This window comes from Hippocampus comes, unplaced genomic scaffold (assembly GCF_001891065.2).
Source record: "Hippocampus comes isolate QL1 unplaced genomic scaffold, H_comes_QL1_v1.1 scaffold111, whole genome shotgun sequence".
NCBI classification, from domain to species: Eukaryota; Metazoa; Chordata; class Actinopteri; order Syngnathiformes; family Syngnathidae; genus Hippocampus; species Hippocampus comes.
This window is the reverse complement of record NW_017805698.1, coordinates 1059533-1075408: the sequence shown is the minus strand read 5'-3', so window position 1 is coordinate 1075408 and position 15876 is coordinate 1059533. Positions and strand designations below refer to the sequence as shown.

The following is a 15876-nucleotide window of genomic DNA, read 5'->3' as shown; positions in this document are numbered from 1 at the left end:
ACATACATGCTTTACAGTTGAATTATGTCTGGATGGATTGGCTCAACCACGATCATACAAAATGTTCTGCTTGGCCTTGAAGCATCCTACGGGAACTGAAAATTCAAGAAAGTTGGCCCGTCCAAACAGGGGTGCTAAGGCTCTGCATCAAGCTCTCCCGCATGAGACTTATGCACCTTGCCCTTTCCGAAACCTCTCCCAAAAACTTGAACTCACAGAGATGTCCAAATCTCTTGATAAGATGATTCACAAAGATTGAAGAACTCAGGATTCCCTAGATACCACTGATTGTCTTGTTAAGTGATGGGTCAAGCCAATTCACACTATGGTCCATGCAGACATATGGGAGAGGTCAGACTTGCTGAAAAACCACAGTGGGCCCCAAGAAGCTGCTGAGTCACATGTGTTCAACTTTAAAAGGCCATTATGGATTGATTGGCTTTTCTCCACACTGGCATGTATTCATTACAAACATAAATGAAATCTTTTTCCAAAAATAACATATCTTTCAAATCTAATCCCAAATTTCCTGCAGCATTTCTTATTGTAGCGCTTGCTTCATTTGTCATTTTAGCTGAGAGACAGGATAAATGAGGGACATGGAGCTGAGGGAGGGAGGCTCATGGCAGCCAGAACTAACAAAAGTCATCGGCCAAGACTATTCTGTTCATGCATGGTGGTGTGCAGTCATACACACTCCTCTAAAACAACACCCGCTCTCACATCTCCAAGGAGGCACAGTGAGATGAGGAAAAAAAAAAATATTGCACACACGTGTGTATTATAATAGTTGATGTATGACTGAGGTGCAGACAGAATTGCAACGCAAACAGACATGGAACACAAGCATCGCAACGTCATTTGTGACAATCTAGTGCTCTTGTTCAAATGCATGGATAAATTACACAAAAACAACATATTATGGACTACTGTGTCTTTTGTCGAATAAATCAGGTCAGATAAAATTCCTTTGCGAAGCATTGTCAGTTACTGTAACACTAAGTCTGTTTCATATTGTGTTTTATCATTAGACATTTCATATCATATTTCCAGGAAGGCAAATGGCACCCTGGCTGTTTATTTGACAAGCAATCATTGGTCAGCAAATTGCAGCATGCCTAAAGGGGCTGCGTGTGTAGTCTAGACTATATTATCCCTGTGATGAAAATGACCACACACATGCTGCAAAATAACACAGCTGTGAGTCTGCAGCATGCCAGGCCGGCTGGTACTGTAAGCGGAATGCCAGTCAAATGTTGGCAGAGAATAGTTTTGAGTTCCAGTATAAATATAAAGATTGACTTTATTCAACAAACTTTATTTTTTTCCTCTTAATCTCAGAGTACGGTAATATTACAGAATAGGTGTTAAAAATCATGCACAACAACACCATGAGGACCTTCATTCATTTTGTATATTATATTACATATAGGGGTATTTTTATTGCCGAGTGAATCACTGCACTGTCAGGTTGTTTTTTTGAGCTCACCCGTGTGGTGTAAGCAGCCTCGGGGTCGTCCTCCAGGACCCTCGACAAGCCGAAGTCTGACACTTTACACACCAGGTTACTGTTGACTAAGATGTTTCGTGCAGCGAGGTCTCTGTGAACGTAGCCCATGTCTGACAGATACTTCATTCCTGAGGCGATGCCACGCAGCATGCCAACCAACTGAATTCCAGTGAACTGGGCGTCGTGTTTCTGCAAAATTCAACGTGAGCACAAGTTAACGTCAGTCTTTTAATTTGTTCTCACACGGACCACAAGTCTGACGTCGCAGATGATTTGCATGAAACGCAACTCCGCAAAAAAATGACCACTACCTTGTAATTAATGTTTTAAGAAGCACTTTTTACAGTTTGTTCCACATTGTGGTCAGAGGTGACATCCAGCAAGTCCCACAGCACTCCAAAAAGAAATAGGAAGTCAGAAAACCACTGGAATGGAGAATTCTCTATGATCCATGAGAGTCTTCTTTGTGTACAAAATAAAACTGGTTCAATAATTCGTATTATTTGCTACCTATACTAAGTCAAGCATAAAAAAGGAAACCGAAGACGTTGTACAATATTGTATGCATGCATGGAGAGAATTTTGATTTGTGAGGTGAGTAGTGTTGGACTGGCTCTGTTCTTGTTCACCCCAAGTGTGTTTGAAGACACCTCTTGGGTTTTTCGACATTTAACTTATCCAACCATCCTTTCATGAACCTTTCTTTGTGTACTGAGTCACAGCCAAGCTTGAACAAAAATTAGTCAGTCACCAAACTGTTTCCAGGAAGCCGTTTTTGTCTAAAATTCCTTTGTGTCCTCTCATTAGAGTCAGGTGGAAGACTGGGGATTTAACCTAATCCCCAATAGAATAATTTATTGAGTGTGCCAAGTTATTTATCAGTCTACACATGTTTTCCAAAAGGGTGTAGCACACTAAATTGACAAAATAAATACACTTTCATTGAGAAGTGTGTCAAGTATTTGATGAGCACTTTCATATTTGCTTTTCATTTGCTCCCATGAATACAAATGCAGCATGTAAAGCAGTCTGTGAGTCAATTTTGGCATATGAGTGACAAAAGTGCAAGATTACGTCCAATGAAATGCCGTGTCTTCTCATCGCATCATTTTCGCGACGAGAATAAAATGACTCATTTTCGTTGTTTTAGTTTGCTGATGAACCCGACCGGACCATCGCATTTGGACAGCAGCAGTTAGTGGCCAGACCACCTGGAATTGTCACTTCAAAGCCTTCCAGAATCAAACATATGCTATAATGCATACGCTATGAGTTTGCGCGTGTGTTTGTGTGTGCGCATATGACACATCTACAGAGATGAAGTGCAGGCCTTCGGGCAACATGCCAACAAACAGCTACTCCTCCAGGATGAACTATGATGCAGTGCAGACGTGGTAAAGGGCTAAAACATGAGTCTGCAAGCTTTGATGTCAGTGTTATGACTTGGCGCTCCTGCTTTGACTAATTTCAGTGAGGCGGGTCACTCCATTTTAAGAAGCAGAGACATGCTTAAAAAAAACAAAAAAAAGAAATGAAAAAGTCCCTCCCTGCATGATGAATGTCTGCATGAAATGGGTACACAATCTGCAGAGAACTCAATCTGAACCAGAACTGAAGGAATTCATTGACAAGAATGTCAAACGTAATATTTCTTAGGTCAGTTTACATCACTGTATGAGAGTGGCCCATATTTTTTGTCTTGTTTTTAGCACAAGGTCAAGAAGGGCATAATAATGTCAGAATCACTGTTTGTGCATGCTTACTGTATTGGAAAAGGTAGCTGGCTAATGAGCCGTGCAGGAAGCAAAGTCACTGCTGTCTGGGGAGGCTGTGATTGTGATACGGTTATTGTCGTGATGCTTTGCTGTGACACCATGACGGCAATTCTTCATTGCATATGGACCATTTGACGTTGACGCTGATATGTGTTGAAAGATTGTTGCATATTCACAATCCAAACACCTCAAAAATATTTATGGTTGTAGAGAGTACCGGTAGCAAACTCATTCCATTAAAACACCACGCTGTTGAGTCATAACACAGCGAAAGTTTAGATAATTTAATGCTTGAGTTGTGAAGTGGTACAGTATCTCCCACTTTCGGAAGAATTATGACATTAACCTTTGGTGGTGAATAATTTCATACATGAGTGCATATTTTTGTGTCATTTTATGAGTGTACTCACCCTTAAAAAGCTGTCCAGTGAACCGTTCTCCATGTACTCCGTGACAATCATGACAGGCTTACCTGCAAAGAGAATGACATTCAGGACTTCAATTCATCATCTGATCTATCAGCTATCTGCTATAATGCGAACCGAACTGCAATCCATTAAAGTTTTCACTTCTCAAAACTTTGTTTGGTGGCGCCAGAAGATCAGTAATCAAGAGTGACATCTTTGTTTCGAACTACAGCCATCATGAGGTTTATTACGAGGGAGAGGGGAGAAAAAAAAAATCACTTTTGCATCTTCTAAAGCATCCATTGTTAAATCAACAGGCCTAGCGTCAAGACTTGTTGTGTCCCAGATGGCTTTGTTGTCACTGCTTCACTCTTGACTTGCCACCAGCCATATGCTCCATTTCCATTTCATCCTGATGAATTCGCCCCTCCTCTTCTTTCCACATCGTGTGTCAACTGTCCTCACATCTGGATGAGATGCGGGACAAGTGATGGAACTGCGTGTTAAATGCAACAAATCTATCAGCCTCGATGAAAGAAATAACATTCTCGTCCCCAGTCGTGATGGATCACTTTAATTAAATCAAAGCAGGCTGCAACAAAATAGATGATATCAATTACTGGTTGAGCAGCGCACCATCTCGTATTTCAACTTAAACCATATAAACCATATAAGTAGGCTGGTTTAAATTTTATGCCGTGTTATTTTACAAATCAATGTGCAGTATATTGATTGGCATTGCCATTTTACAGAGCAAGAGAATAATTAGGTGAAGGCATCAAGATATGGGACTTTAAATTGAAAAGAAAAAGATTGGTTACAAGTTATGTGGGAGTTCTATTTTCAAAAATATAGGACCTATTAATATACAGTAGTACTTAAACACGTTCAGCAATGGGAATCAAAAAATATAATTCAAATCCACCTGTTTTGAAAAGTCTCCACCACTAACATGACTTCCAGTAATTTCTTCTGACATTGTCATGTACACATATTTGTACACATAAAAGAGGTTTTGGGCTAGCAGCGACAGAAAAATCCTGCTCAAAGTGGGACTTCAAAACGATGCCAAGGCCCAAAAAATATAAGAAAAGTTTTTTGCTCCTTTTTTGAAAAAAAAAAAAAAAAAAAACTGTTTTCTTTTTCTCTACCGGGTTCAATTCCAGCTCCGGCCTTCCTGTGTGGAGTTTGCATTTTCTCCCCGTGCCTGCGTGGGTTTTCTCCGGGTACTCTGGTTTCCTCCCACATTCCAAAAGCATGCATGGCAGGCTGATTTAACACTCTAAATTGTCTCAGGGTGTGATTGTGAGCGTGAATGGTTGTTTGTCTATGTGTGCCCTGCGATTGGCTGGCAACCGGTTCAGGGTGTCCCCTGCCTATTGCCCAAAGACAGCTGGGATAGGCTCCAGCACACCCGCGACCCTTGTGAGGATAAAGCGGATCAGAAAATGGATGGATGGATGTTTTCTTTTCCTTTCGCTTGATTCAGTCTATGTTGAACTCAAAAGAGTCTAATTTAACATCGTTTGTCTCAATAAACTCACAAAGCTTACTTTTACAATCCTCGTTTATACATCTGTGCTTAAACTCCTACAAAATGGTGATGGATGCTTGCATTTATTAGAGGACCATTTTATAGAGAGTGGAACCCACACACATGTTCCTCCCTCGTGTCTTCAAGCCTCTCCACTTCCATCCTTTTCTCCAGCAAAGATAAAGGCCCTGCAGCTCCTTTGTTGTGTCGCTCTATTCATGTGGATGACTGAGAGAGAGTGTGTGTGTGTGTGTGTGTGTGTGTGTGTGTGTGTGTGTGTGTGTGTGTGAGCATCAAACATGCATGTGTGTGTCTCTGAAAATATGCAGCCTATGGATCACCCAAAAGCAGCAAGGTAAATGGGGTGTGAAAGTCTTAGGATTAAGAATTAACAGGGGCATCTCAATAAATCACCCGTGTGCGTGTGTGTGTGTGTGTGTGTGTGTGTGTGTGTGTGTGTGTGTGTGTGTGCGTGCATGTGTGTGCGCGCACCCGTGTGTGTGTGTGTGCAAAGCAAATGAACCTAAAATCGAGCCATGCTTCCGGGCTGCTCCAACTCATGCACATATGTTGAGGGTATCGCTCCAAATGTTCACTCACTCATACGCATATGAGCATGCATATACACGCACGTGCGCACACACACACACACACACACACACACACACACACACACACACACACACACACACACAGGCAGAAGAAAGGACCGATGTGTTAAGATAATTCATATATTTTTCTGTTTTATGGACATGTTTCTTCAGTAAACAATTGGTGCTTTATCATGAGTTAAGTGTCGGACAACTTCAGCTAAAATTTAAATCTATGTACATCAAATGTGAACAACGGTCAAGCATAGAGTAAAAAAAACAAAATACAAATAAAAAATGAAGAATTTGCGGTTTTGTTTTGTTTTAGGTTTTGGTCTGGCATTGACTTCTTGGGGTAAAATAGTAATTTCTGTAAAGTCAAACCATCCATCTGAACTGAATTAAAAAAAGGGGCATGGAGCAATTTAGACACTGAGATCACACAAGAGAATAAGAGAATTAGACTGAGGGAGATTAAACAAGGCAAAGAAAAAATTGAGGACAATTAAGTGAGGAGAGGCTCTTGGTGTTTTAGTCACTAAGTAGCAGTGCTTCTTAACAAGGCTGGCGCCTCAGGGAAAGATAGAGGCCAGGCATGTTTCGCAGCGACAAAGTTCAGACTCATTATTTTGTTTTTTTGCACTCATTCCTTTTCACAGACTCCTTCTGTGCGCTGATGATAGTCCTATAAAGAGACCCAGAGGGGAGCAAGCAAGAGATATGGATTCATGCCCACTAAGGACACAGCTTTGATCAGAGTACATTGATCTGCAGAGATTTACACCACGGCAACTCGATAAAAACGCTGCGATTTTCTCTAAAGCGTCGGCCACTTTAGGGCCATTTGTCAAAGACATTTTCAGATCAGAATCGGTAAAAACACTCCAGAGAGAATGGATGTGTCATAGAATGTGGATACAAATCACATAACAAACCTTTCCTCGTGTATTCTTGTACAGTGTTACGTGAAATTCCGAACATTTCAACAGAGTTAAATTTCCGCCCCAGTGTCATCTACAAATAGGACACCACACCATTCCCTCTTCTCTTACAGTTTCAGTAGCTTGACCGGGTGTGCAAGCGCAGTTGTTCTACTTTAGTTTCAATCATACATTTATACACATTCACCGGTGACGAGATGTTTCAACAGATCCTTCAAATGGCTTTGTGCAATGAAGAATTTATATTACTTACTGCGTGTCACAACACCCTCGAGCCTGATGATGTTGGGGTGGTCAAACTGTCCCATGATTGACGCTTCGGCAAGAAAGTCCCGCCTCTGCTTGTCCGTGTATCCTCCTTTTAGAGTCTTGATGGCCACACAGATCTCCTTCTTGCTGGGTAGCTTCAGACGACCGCTACACACCTCACCAAACTCGCCTACACGTCACAGAGGAATGTTTTACAAAAGGTCAATTACTCTTTCGAGGAAGAGTTTCTCATCAGTATCTCTTTTACGGAGACCACATATTCCACTTTGCTTGATCATATTGTTGTATGGGAACAGTGCTTATGACCCATTGGAAGATGAATGTGTGCTTCTCAGATAACAGACAAAAGCAATGTTATGCTTAAGGTTCGCTTAAAAAGGTTAACAATACGAAAGATGGAAACTGTGACTCACTGCTTGGATAGTGATCTAACACTAACCTTACGTGATAAGTGTATTTGTTGATTTACACAAATAAAAAAGCCTAATGGAGAAAATTCCCCGCCTGTTGACACAGCCTTATTGTCTGTTAGTACAAGTGGATGCAAGGTGACTCAATATGCTCTGATTAGAATTCCTCGCTGGTGACGGGATGTGTGCATGTGTTTACTTCATCCCGTGCCAATGTGTGTGTTTTGCACAATGTACAGTAAGTGGTGCAGGAAGACTGCATGCTTCAAATGCAGCCATCAATGCTGCAGCTGGCTGCAGGGATTTGGCCCCGCTTTAGACAAGCGGATCAAGAATGCATACTAAACAACGTATATGCGTTGGGAGCGCTCGGTGATGTCAGAGCTAAGACATTTGGAGATCTCGCGCTTCCCCTGGCCCACACTATAATTTCCCAGTGCAACTGTGGAACACAGAGCATGGGTCAAAATCTAGACGTGAAGCGACGGGGTCTGGAAGAATTTAGGCCAGAATAATTACAACCTGTCTAAATACCAACATCATGCCTGTTCTTTCCTGCTCTGCTCCGTCCAGCAGTGAGCGGAGCAGACAGGGTAAAGGAGCTCTTTTTGTGGTCACCCCCAGAGAGTGGAGATCTCATTTTAATAAGGCTTGATTAGGGACACTCATTCACTTCCTGTTCTAAGTGGAGCCGGGTATCTTACTTTGATGGGAAAGACCCATTAAAAAAAAAAAAAAAAAAAAGTTTTCTGTCTTTTAACACGCAATCACCGATTTGCAAAAAGATCAAAGTCTGGTTAAGCTACTGAGTGCAGATTCTCATACGGAGTGCTGTATGAGAATTCATGTATTGCATAAAGGATGCAATAGGCTTACCCCTTTAAATGGCATATTAATTGGTTGCTAAATCATTGTAAACATAAAATTAAAAATCATTAATGAGCTACTGGCATTTATGGCAACAAGGAAAAGCGGACAGCACCATTATTCCGTAATGTAAAGTAAATGAGTTCTCAATTAACAAATTGTTCACAATGTTTAAAGAAGTGCGGAACCATAACTAGCAGTTTATAAGTTATATTTTCTTATTGCGTGTCTTCATTACTCACAAACAGTTGAGTATATTGAGATGTTCACTATTCAATTCTTTGGCATATACTGCAGTTGTTAAATTTTAAAAATGCAGAGTAGGACAATTTCGGTTTATTGTTTATTGTCATATTCATTTAAAAATTGCAATGTACAATCCAATGAAATATAATATGGTTTGCCCTCGTGCTCTCACAATCCACAATACGAATGACCGTGATACCAAAAACCATACCCAACATATGTAATATACACAGTGTATCAAGTCAAAAGTTAGGCCTGCTATTTAACATTCTAACTGTCTGAAGATAAAAACTGTCTGTAAAACGTGAGGTTTGAGCCCGAATACTTTGTACCCGGTGCTAAGTACCAAAAGAGATCATGTGCCGGATGGAACGGGATGCTTGAAGGGAAAATTAAGATACAGAAAAAGGAAAACAGGTTACATGAATCAACAACAGCAAACCTGCTGTCATTTAGCATTTGTTTTCCTCCATCAAAGAGCTTTAAGGAGACTGGGGCGTTAAAATGAATTAGCATTCCCCGTAGGACACTTTATGGCCTACACTTAACATAACCTGCCAATGCACTTAAACCCAGGAGCCTTGCATGTTCTCCATTTTTTTTTTTGTTTCGCAGTGCATTCTTTGAATTAAGCGAGAGGTAAAGGAAACTGAAACCGAGGAAGGATGTTGGCTAGACAAAAATATATTTTAATGTGCAGTATGTTAATGTATGATTTTATCTTGACAATATGAGTCTAGTTGATTCTTACCTGCTCCCACCACTTTATCAATGGCTATGCAGGAGGCATCCAGCTCCTTTGCAAACTCATGCACGGCTTGGCTTGGGTCCTCATATGTGTGGGGGTCTACGTAGGTCTTGATACCTGGCAGACGCACTGGAGCAGGAAAGAGGAAGCTCACATGGTCACTCAAGAACTGCCACTTCGTCAAGAAATACTCAGGAGGTTTCAACATTAAATCCTCGGAGTGCCGTGATTTAATCAAAACGAAAAAAAAAAATCAGATCAGTCGCTTCCAACGTTTAAGATGATGTAATCTCCTTTGTCTCACTAAGTTTCGAACATGTCAGGATACATGAGGATACTCTGCAGAAGCCAATTAATATCACACTAACACATGTTACAACAGCCTTACAGATGTTTCTAAATGATGAGAACGGCATATATCCAAGTAAAAAAGGAAAACTAGGTTGATCGGTTTAGGGAAAATTCCAGCCCAATCATGACCAGATGCAAATAATACTTTGCTGCTGTTACATCGTGTCAGCTTGGCTTCAGTGCGGAGAAAAAGGAATGAGATGACAGAGAATTGCATGTTTTTTCACATTGCAAAATCTGATTCGACCGAGCGTTACTTCAGCGTTCAGTGATTCCCAGTCAGATGAAATTTTCAACTTTGCTCGAGTTTAGTAGGGCTAATCAAAGGCTTTTCACTGCCACTTTAAGACAGGACAAAATGCCAGGAAAGAAAAAAAAAAACTATTTTTAAAAATTGGACTTCCCTAGTAGTTTATGGTCACATGTTGATCCTCCTAAATTATTCATGAGTGAAAAAACCTGTTACTGTCTTGGGGAGATTTGTGGTTTATACCTATCAAGCTTAACGGCTACAGTCAATAAAGGAAAAGGCAAAGACTAAAATCAAAAACATTTCGAGTACTTTAACAATCCTAATTCTGAATGCCTGCCACATGCATTACTGTATTCATTTCCTTCCTTTCTGTTAGGACGTCTGTTATTTTGTTCGACTTTAGCTTTTAAAATCATCAATCTCTCCGTTTACATTGAAAAAGTAATGACTGGTGAGACAAGTACAAATGGAATTGAGGTCTCTATTATTCTATTCTACTCTATACTTACTGTCCAATTTAAATTAATTGGCCTGACAATGAGTATTTATTGACAACAAATACAATGTATATTTACACTGACGGAACGTACAATAAAGACATTACGCTGCAACACACATCATTCTTATTTCAGTTTCTGTGTCTTGTAAACTTTTTGAGACACTTTTTGTTTGGTGTAGTGCCATGAGATTTTTCAAATATAAAGCATGTGCTTGATCATGGTTGGGAAACACGGGATTTGGAGAATACAACATTGTCGAGCTTTAGCAACATTTCCCATCAGGCCTCTGTTTGTTTAGAAGTGTGAAAATACTGTGAGAAAGAAACATCTACAGGAACAAAACATTCAAGCAATTTCGAATGCAACCAGCTAATTGGAGTTCAGTGAACTGTAAAGTGGAGACAGGAAAGATTGAAGAAGAAAAACAGTCCGGTACTTACGGTGGCCGTTGCCAAAGTGCAGTCTTTTCTCATCAGGATGTTTGGATTTGCTGTGGCAACAAAACCTGCCAATCCAAATAGAGAAGGTTAGAAGCTGTGCCACGTCTAATAAGGCTTCACCCATTGGCCCATTTTAGTTGATGTGTGTGTGTGGGTGCGCGTGCGTGCGTGCATGAGCGTAGGAGAGTGTATACAAGTGCAAAATCCCAGCTCTTACGAACCGCGGGGGAATCTATCAACTTTTTTTCCAGAATGCCAATATCAGTGACATACTATTAACGTCTTCCAATCAACACACAGACAGGCACATGAGTTATAATTGTTCATACAGTTATTGTGAGGATAGCATGGAAGTTAGGTATGAACATAACACATTATGTTCATTATGTTTAATTTGACCTAAAGATAGCAAAGATACTTTTATGTTTGGGACCAACACAGTGCTTGTCAAAATTATAGATCAATAACAAAGGCTACCATCATTAGCATACAAATACGTGTGCATCTGCAACAACCCCTGTAATGTTTTTGAAGACAGTCTTTGGAAAATACCCATCGACTAATTTGGAATTACTAGGAAGATCTTTTTTGTGGTGTCCATGCCTAATCTATGCAATCAGGTTGTTAGGCGAGAGCAAAAGGATTGTGCCGCATAATTCCGAGGTGACATGTGGACAGACCTGCCAATCAAGACGTAGAGCAGCACAGTGAGCAGGATGATGGCCACTGCTGAGGAAATCGCAATCAGAACAACCTGGCTACTCTCACTGGAGATGGAAAAGGCTGCTGAAAGACACAGAGCAACATAGTAGTGAGTTGCATGTTGTCGCCAGCAATATATTCGACACACGCACACGTTATTTAAAAAGAACGGACAAAATGCATGTTGGAATCCTTGGTTTAAAACCGGCATTCTGGAAACCAAACTCCATATTTCATACATGGCAGCCACCACTTACAGTCAGGACTGGTCTCAAACTGAAAACTGGGGCTGCTGGCTCCGTAGCCAGCAGCTGTGCGGGCTCTGATCTGCAGTAGGTAGGCAGTGTTGGGCTTAAGACCATTCAGAGTCACGTTACAACCCCGGGCCCGAAGGATTGTGTAGCTGGTCTCTTGCTCCTCCTAACAGACGAGGCAGAAATACAGACAGGGAAATTAAATACATCGCCTTGGGCCGAAATATTAATGAATACAACATGCGCGGTGTCTCATCTGAGAGTGTGGGCCATCATAAGCACACACACCCAAACAATGCCGACAGTTTGACAGGTTTCCCTTTATCTGATGAATTATGGCCTCCCTATTTTACGACTTCTCTCCTGCTGATCTATGCTGATAAAGCAAAGCAAGAACAGGGAGTCTTCACCTTGCAACCAGATGTGGAATTCTTGGATGAGAGATGAAAAATCTCACTTTAATTTTAGGTCTTTCAGATGATAGAATTGATTGACTAGTATATTAATATGTTTATTAAGTTGACGGGAGATGCTTTTTTTTATTGTTTATGTTGTGACAGTAGTTTAGGAGAGTGGTTGTCAAACTTTTTACAGGGCTACGTTAGCTCTTCAAGAACCCATTTTAAAATACAGTGGCGCACAACAGTTTACCAAAGATAAAACAGATTATTATCAGTCGCATTGACGTGATGCACATTTTGGACATTACTGCTTAAATATGGAGGGGGTGGAGACTGTACTTGAATTCTGATTACATTAAAATATATTGAACATTGAAGTTAAATTTGCACTGACATAGCTGTTTAAAAACAAACACTTCTTAAACATTAAAGACACAGGTACTTCACTCAAAAAGTTAAATACAACTGAACTGTACTTAGGCGGTGATGTTTTTTTTGCATACCACGAGAAGGATTCTATTCGGAGACTAGATCTACACACACAGCTATATTGTAATTTGGACAGCCAGTGACGAATATGATCTGATGTGAATTTCATCATTAATTTGAGATTTGAAGTTGGACTGCATGCACCCAACTCTGTTCCTCCACCCAGCCGGAGTAAACTGCCATTTAAAGGAATGACTACCAACCCATTAATCTAGCAGTATTCCACCAATTCACAACAACAAAATAAGCCATTAAAGATAAACAGGGGAGATAAAATAAGGTTCAACAACCTAAATGGCATTCATTTAACAAAATGAGCCTTGGGTTTCTCAAATAAGGCAAGCAAAAAAAAAAAAACAAACCCACGTCAAGGAGGGAGTTGAATCCTCATTCTACAAACCGGGTTATTTACAAGCCCTCATTGTAAAAGACAACACACACACACGCACACACACACACACACACACACACACACAGGGCAATATGAAAAGACTTCACGGCCAGTAATGGGGGGATTAGAGTTTTATAGAGCACAAAGCTTTTTAAACTGGTATGGGTGTGTGGAGGTAACTGATACAACAGGCCAACATCAGGATAACTCTTCATCACAACTATAAATCCACTCACGGCTTGTCACCATTCAATGGCAAGGACAGCATGGGATCCCTTTTAAAATCACACACAGGTGTGGTAAAACGACCTATGTCCGTGCGTGTGCGTGTGTGTGTGTGTGTGTGTGTGTGTGTGTGTGTGTGAGGAAGCAAAGCATAGCAATGGCATCCTGTGATTAAGGGCTGACCATGTGTGTCTCGCCGGAGCACTACAGATCACCACCATAGCTGTAATGCCGCTTTGGCAATCTAAACAAAGCTGAAGAAAATTATTGCTTGTATAAACATGCACAAAAAAAATGCAAAACAGGATTCCTTCCATGTAAGACCAAATAAACACACCGAACCTCTGCATGTGAAGGTTTCTGTGCTCATGACAACAATATGTGCAAGAAATGTAGTTTGCTCACGACATTTTTACTGAATGTGGAGATGTTTCACGCCCATGAGAGGCTCTCTTTGGTTGAAGCAATAATGTGATTGAATAAAATATATCATATTATATATTTTATATTTAAACCGAAAGTAACACAAATAGAGGCAAAGTCACCTTCCACTTTCATATATCTGGAGCTAAGCGTAATTTGTGGTTCAACATAGCTCGTTGCATTTTAATTTTCTGATGCATCTAATACTGTTTCGACGCTACCAGTAGCTAAAAATTCTGAAAATCAAATGTGCAACAACCATTTGGGCAGATATGAAACTGTGTCAGACATGATAAATGGTCTATTTCAAAGCTCATGCGTGCCATACAAGTTATATCTTTGGGATTATTGCATTCATAAATCTACAGAAAGTTTATCTCTGATAAAGCGCATCTGCTTAGACGATACTATTTCAAGAGTGATCCGCCAAAGTAGTAGGAACTATCATTAAATGTGCTGATGTGTAATGAGTCTTCTTTCCACACTGCCTTTGAACATCATGGACAATTGTGTCCTCCAGGCTAAGAGGAAAAGGACATCCAGATTTTGACCAGCTTGAAGCTGAAAATCTTTGATGATGCAGCGAGTGTCTTAGTGCTCGTGGCATCTTGGGTAACTCGCACATCTGTGAAAGTACCATGAACGCTGAAAAGCACTTCCAGGTTTCCCAGACAACGCCTTTTTATTGCCATCCTTGCTCATTCGAAGTCGCAAACACACTTACTCTACTGCTGTTTAGTTCCTCCTAAAATTAGATCGCACAATTATCCTGCGTGAAACTACGGTAAAACAATACTGAAATAGATGTTTACGTGATTAGTTATTGATTAAAAATATCCTAAAATACTGTATATTAGCCTTTTTATCGGATAGGAAATTGTATCACTTAATTCAAATTTGATTTGTCCACATATAGAGTATACATCCGTGCAATCATTGTATTCGAGAGACAACGGGAGTTTACTACGAAAATACCATACTAGAGAGAAAAGCACAAGGAAAAAAAAGAGGAACCTGTGTTTTAAGACAGCGCAGCTCATCATCTTACTGCATATGTTTTGTTTTCATCACAGGCAGCTTGCATGTCTGTACTGAAGAAAACTTTGTGTTGATTTTACACAATTTTGGATCCAATTTAAGTAGAGGTATAGTCTACTTCAAAAAAAAAAATATCTGGATCCAGGAGATTTTGTTTGGGGCAACCACTTGACAAAACAAAATTGAGTGACTTTAACGCAACTCTTTTTTTCTATGTGTCTGTCTCTCTGTGTATATCAATCTCCTTTATCTCAACGTGTGTCTTTGTGATTCTGTCTTTAATCACTTTGTGTGCTGCAATGCGGACTTCAGCCTTGGCATACGATTTCACCTCAACTGGCCTTCCAGAATACACCGTTTTTAAGGGGATCTCCCACTGGTGTCCTTGTTCACCCATCTGCATGGAAGAACCCTTTTGTCTGAAGTTTAAAAAGTGGCCGCTGTGGAGAATCCTGTGAAAAGTGTGTTAGAGTTTGTGTGCATGTCCTTATGTGTCCCAGGATGTGACTAACAAGGATTTATGCAACGCCCCTGTGCTTTACGCCATTTTAAACCCCACCTTTTCATTTCTTCATCGTTCTGTAATGAATTTGCATCTTGTGGTTGAGTGTGTGCAAGTGTGTGTGAATGAGAAAGCGATGTATCAGTCATTAACTTTTCCCCTTGCTGTTTTCCAGCCGTGTATTAGCATCTTAGGTAAGGGTGGCTGAGCAGGGAACCGAGTTTAGAGAGGAGACTGCTTCTGTCTGCCTACTAATCAAGAGATTAGGGGCCAGGGCTGGCATTGAAGCAAACTGTGATCTGGGGACACACATGTACTTTCTTCTCTCCCCCTCTCTCTTGCTCTCACATACACAAACGCGCAATCTCTCATTTCTCATTCACACACACACACACACACACACAGCACACGCAGACACAGTGAATCTGCTCGAGTGACTAAACTTGCATCAACGACTAATTTCACCATCAAATATCAGCTCTAGTAGCATTGGTGCTGAAAGGCAGTGTAATTCGTTCGGTGCTAATTTCCCCTCACAGAAGAATGAACGACCCCGTTTACTGTCTGCCATAAAACATAAAACTCCATGAAGGAGAGGGGAGGACAAGA

General features: G+C 40.6%; 1 protein-coding gene across 7 annotated transcripts in view; it reads right to left on the bottom strand.

Annotated features, from left to right (window-relative positions):
• Positions 1-15876, bottom strand: part of epha3 (eph receptor A3) — a 91935-nt gene that overhangs the window by 12444 nt on the left and 63615 nt on the right. For 4 of the 7 annotated variants that reach the window (XM_019882435.1, XM_019882438.1, XM_019882440.1 and 1 more), the window contains 7 exons: positions 11802-11964; positions 11523-11628; positions 10843-10907; positions 9302-9427; positions 7011-7196; positions 3696-3757; positions 1490-1699 (listed from right to left, as the gene is read on the bottom strand). In XM_019882435.1, the coding sequence (XP_019737994.1) occupies positions 1490-1699; positions 3696-3757; positions 7011-7196; positions 9302-9427; positions 10843-10907; positions 11523-11628; positions 11802-11964 (918 nt within the window). The remainder of the gene's footprint in view (positions 1-1489; positions 1700-3695; positions 3758-7010; positions 7197-9301; positions 9428-10842; positions 10908-11522; positions 11629-11801; positions 11965-15876) is intronic. The other 3 variants (XM_019882437.1, XM_019882439.1, XM_019882442.1) reach the window with 1 other exon arrangement.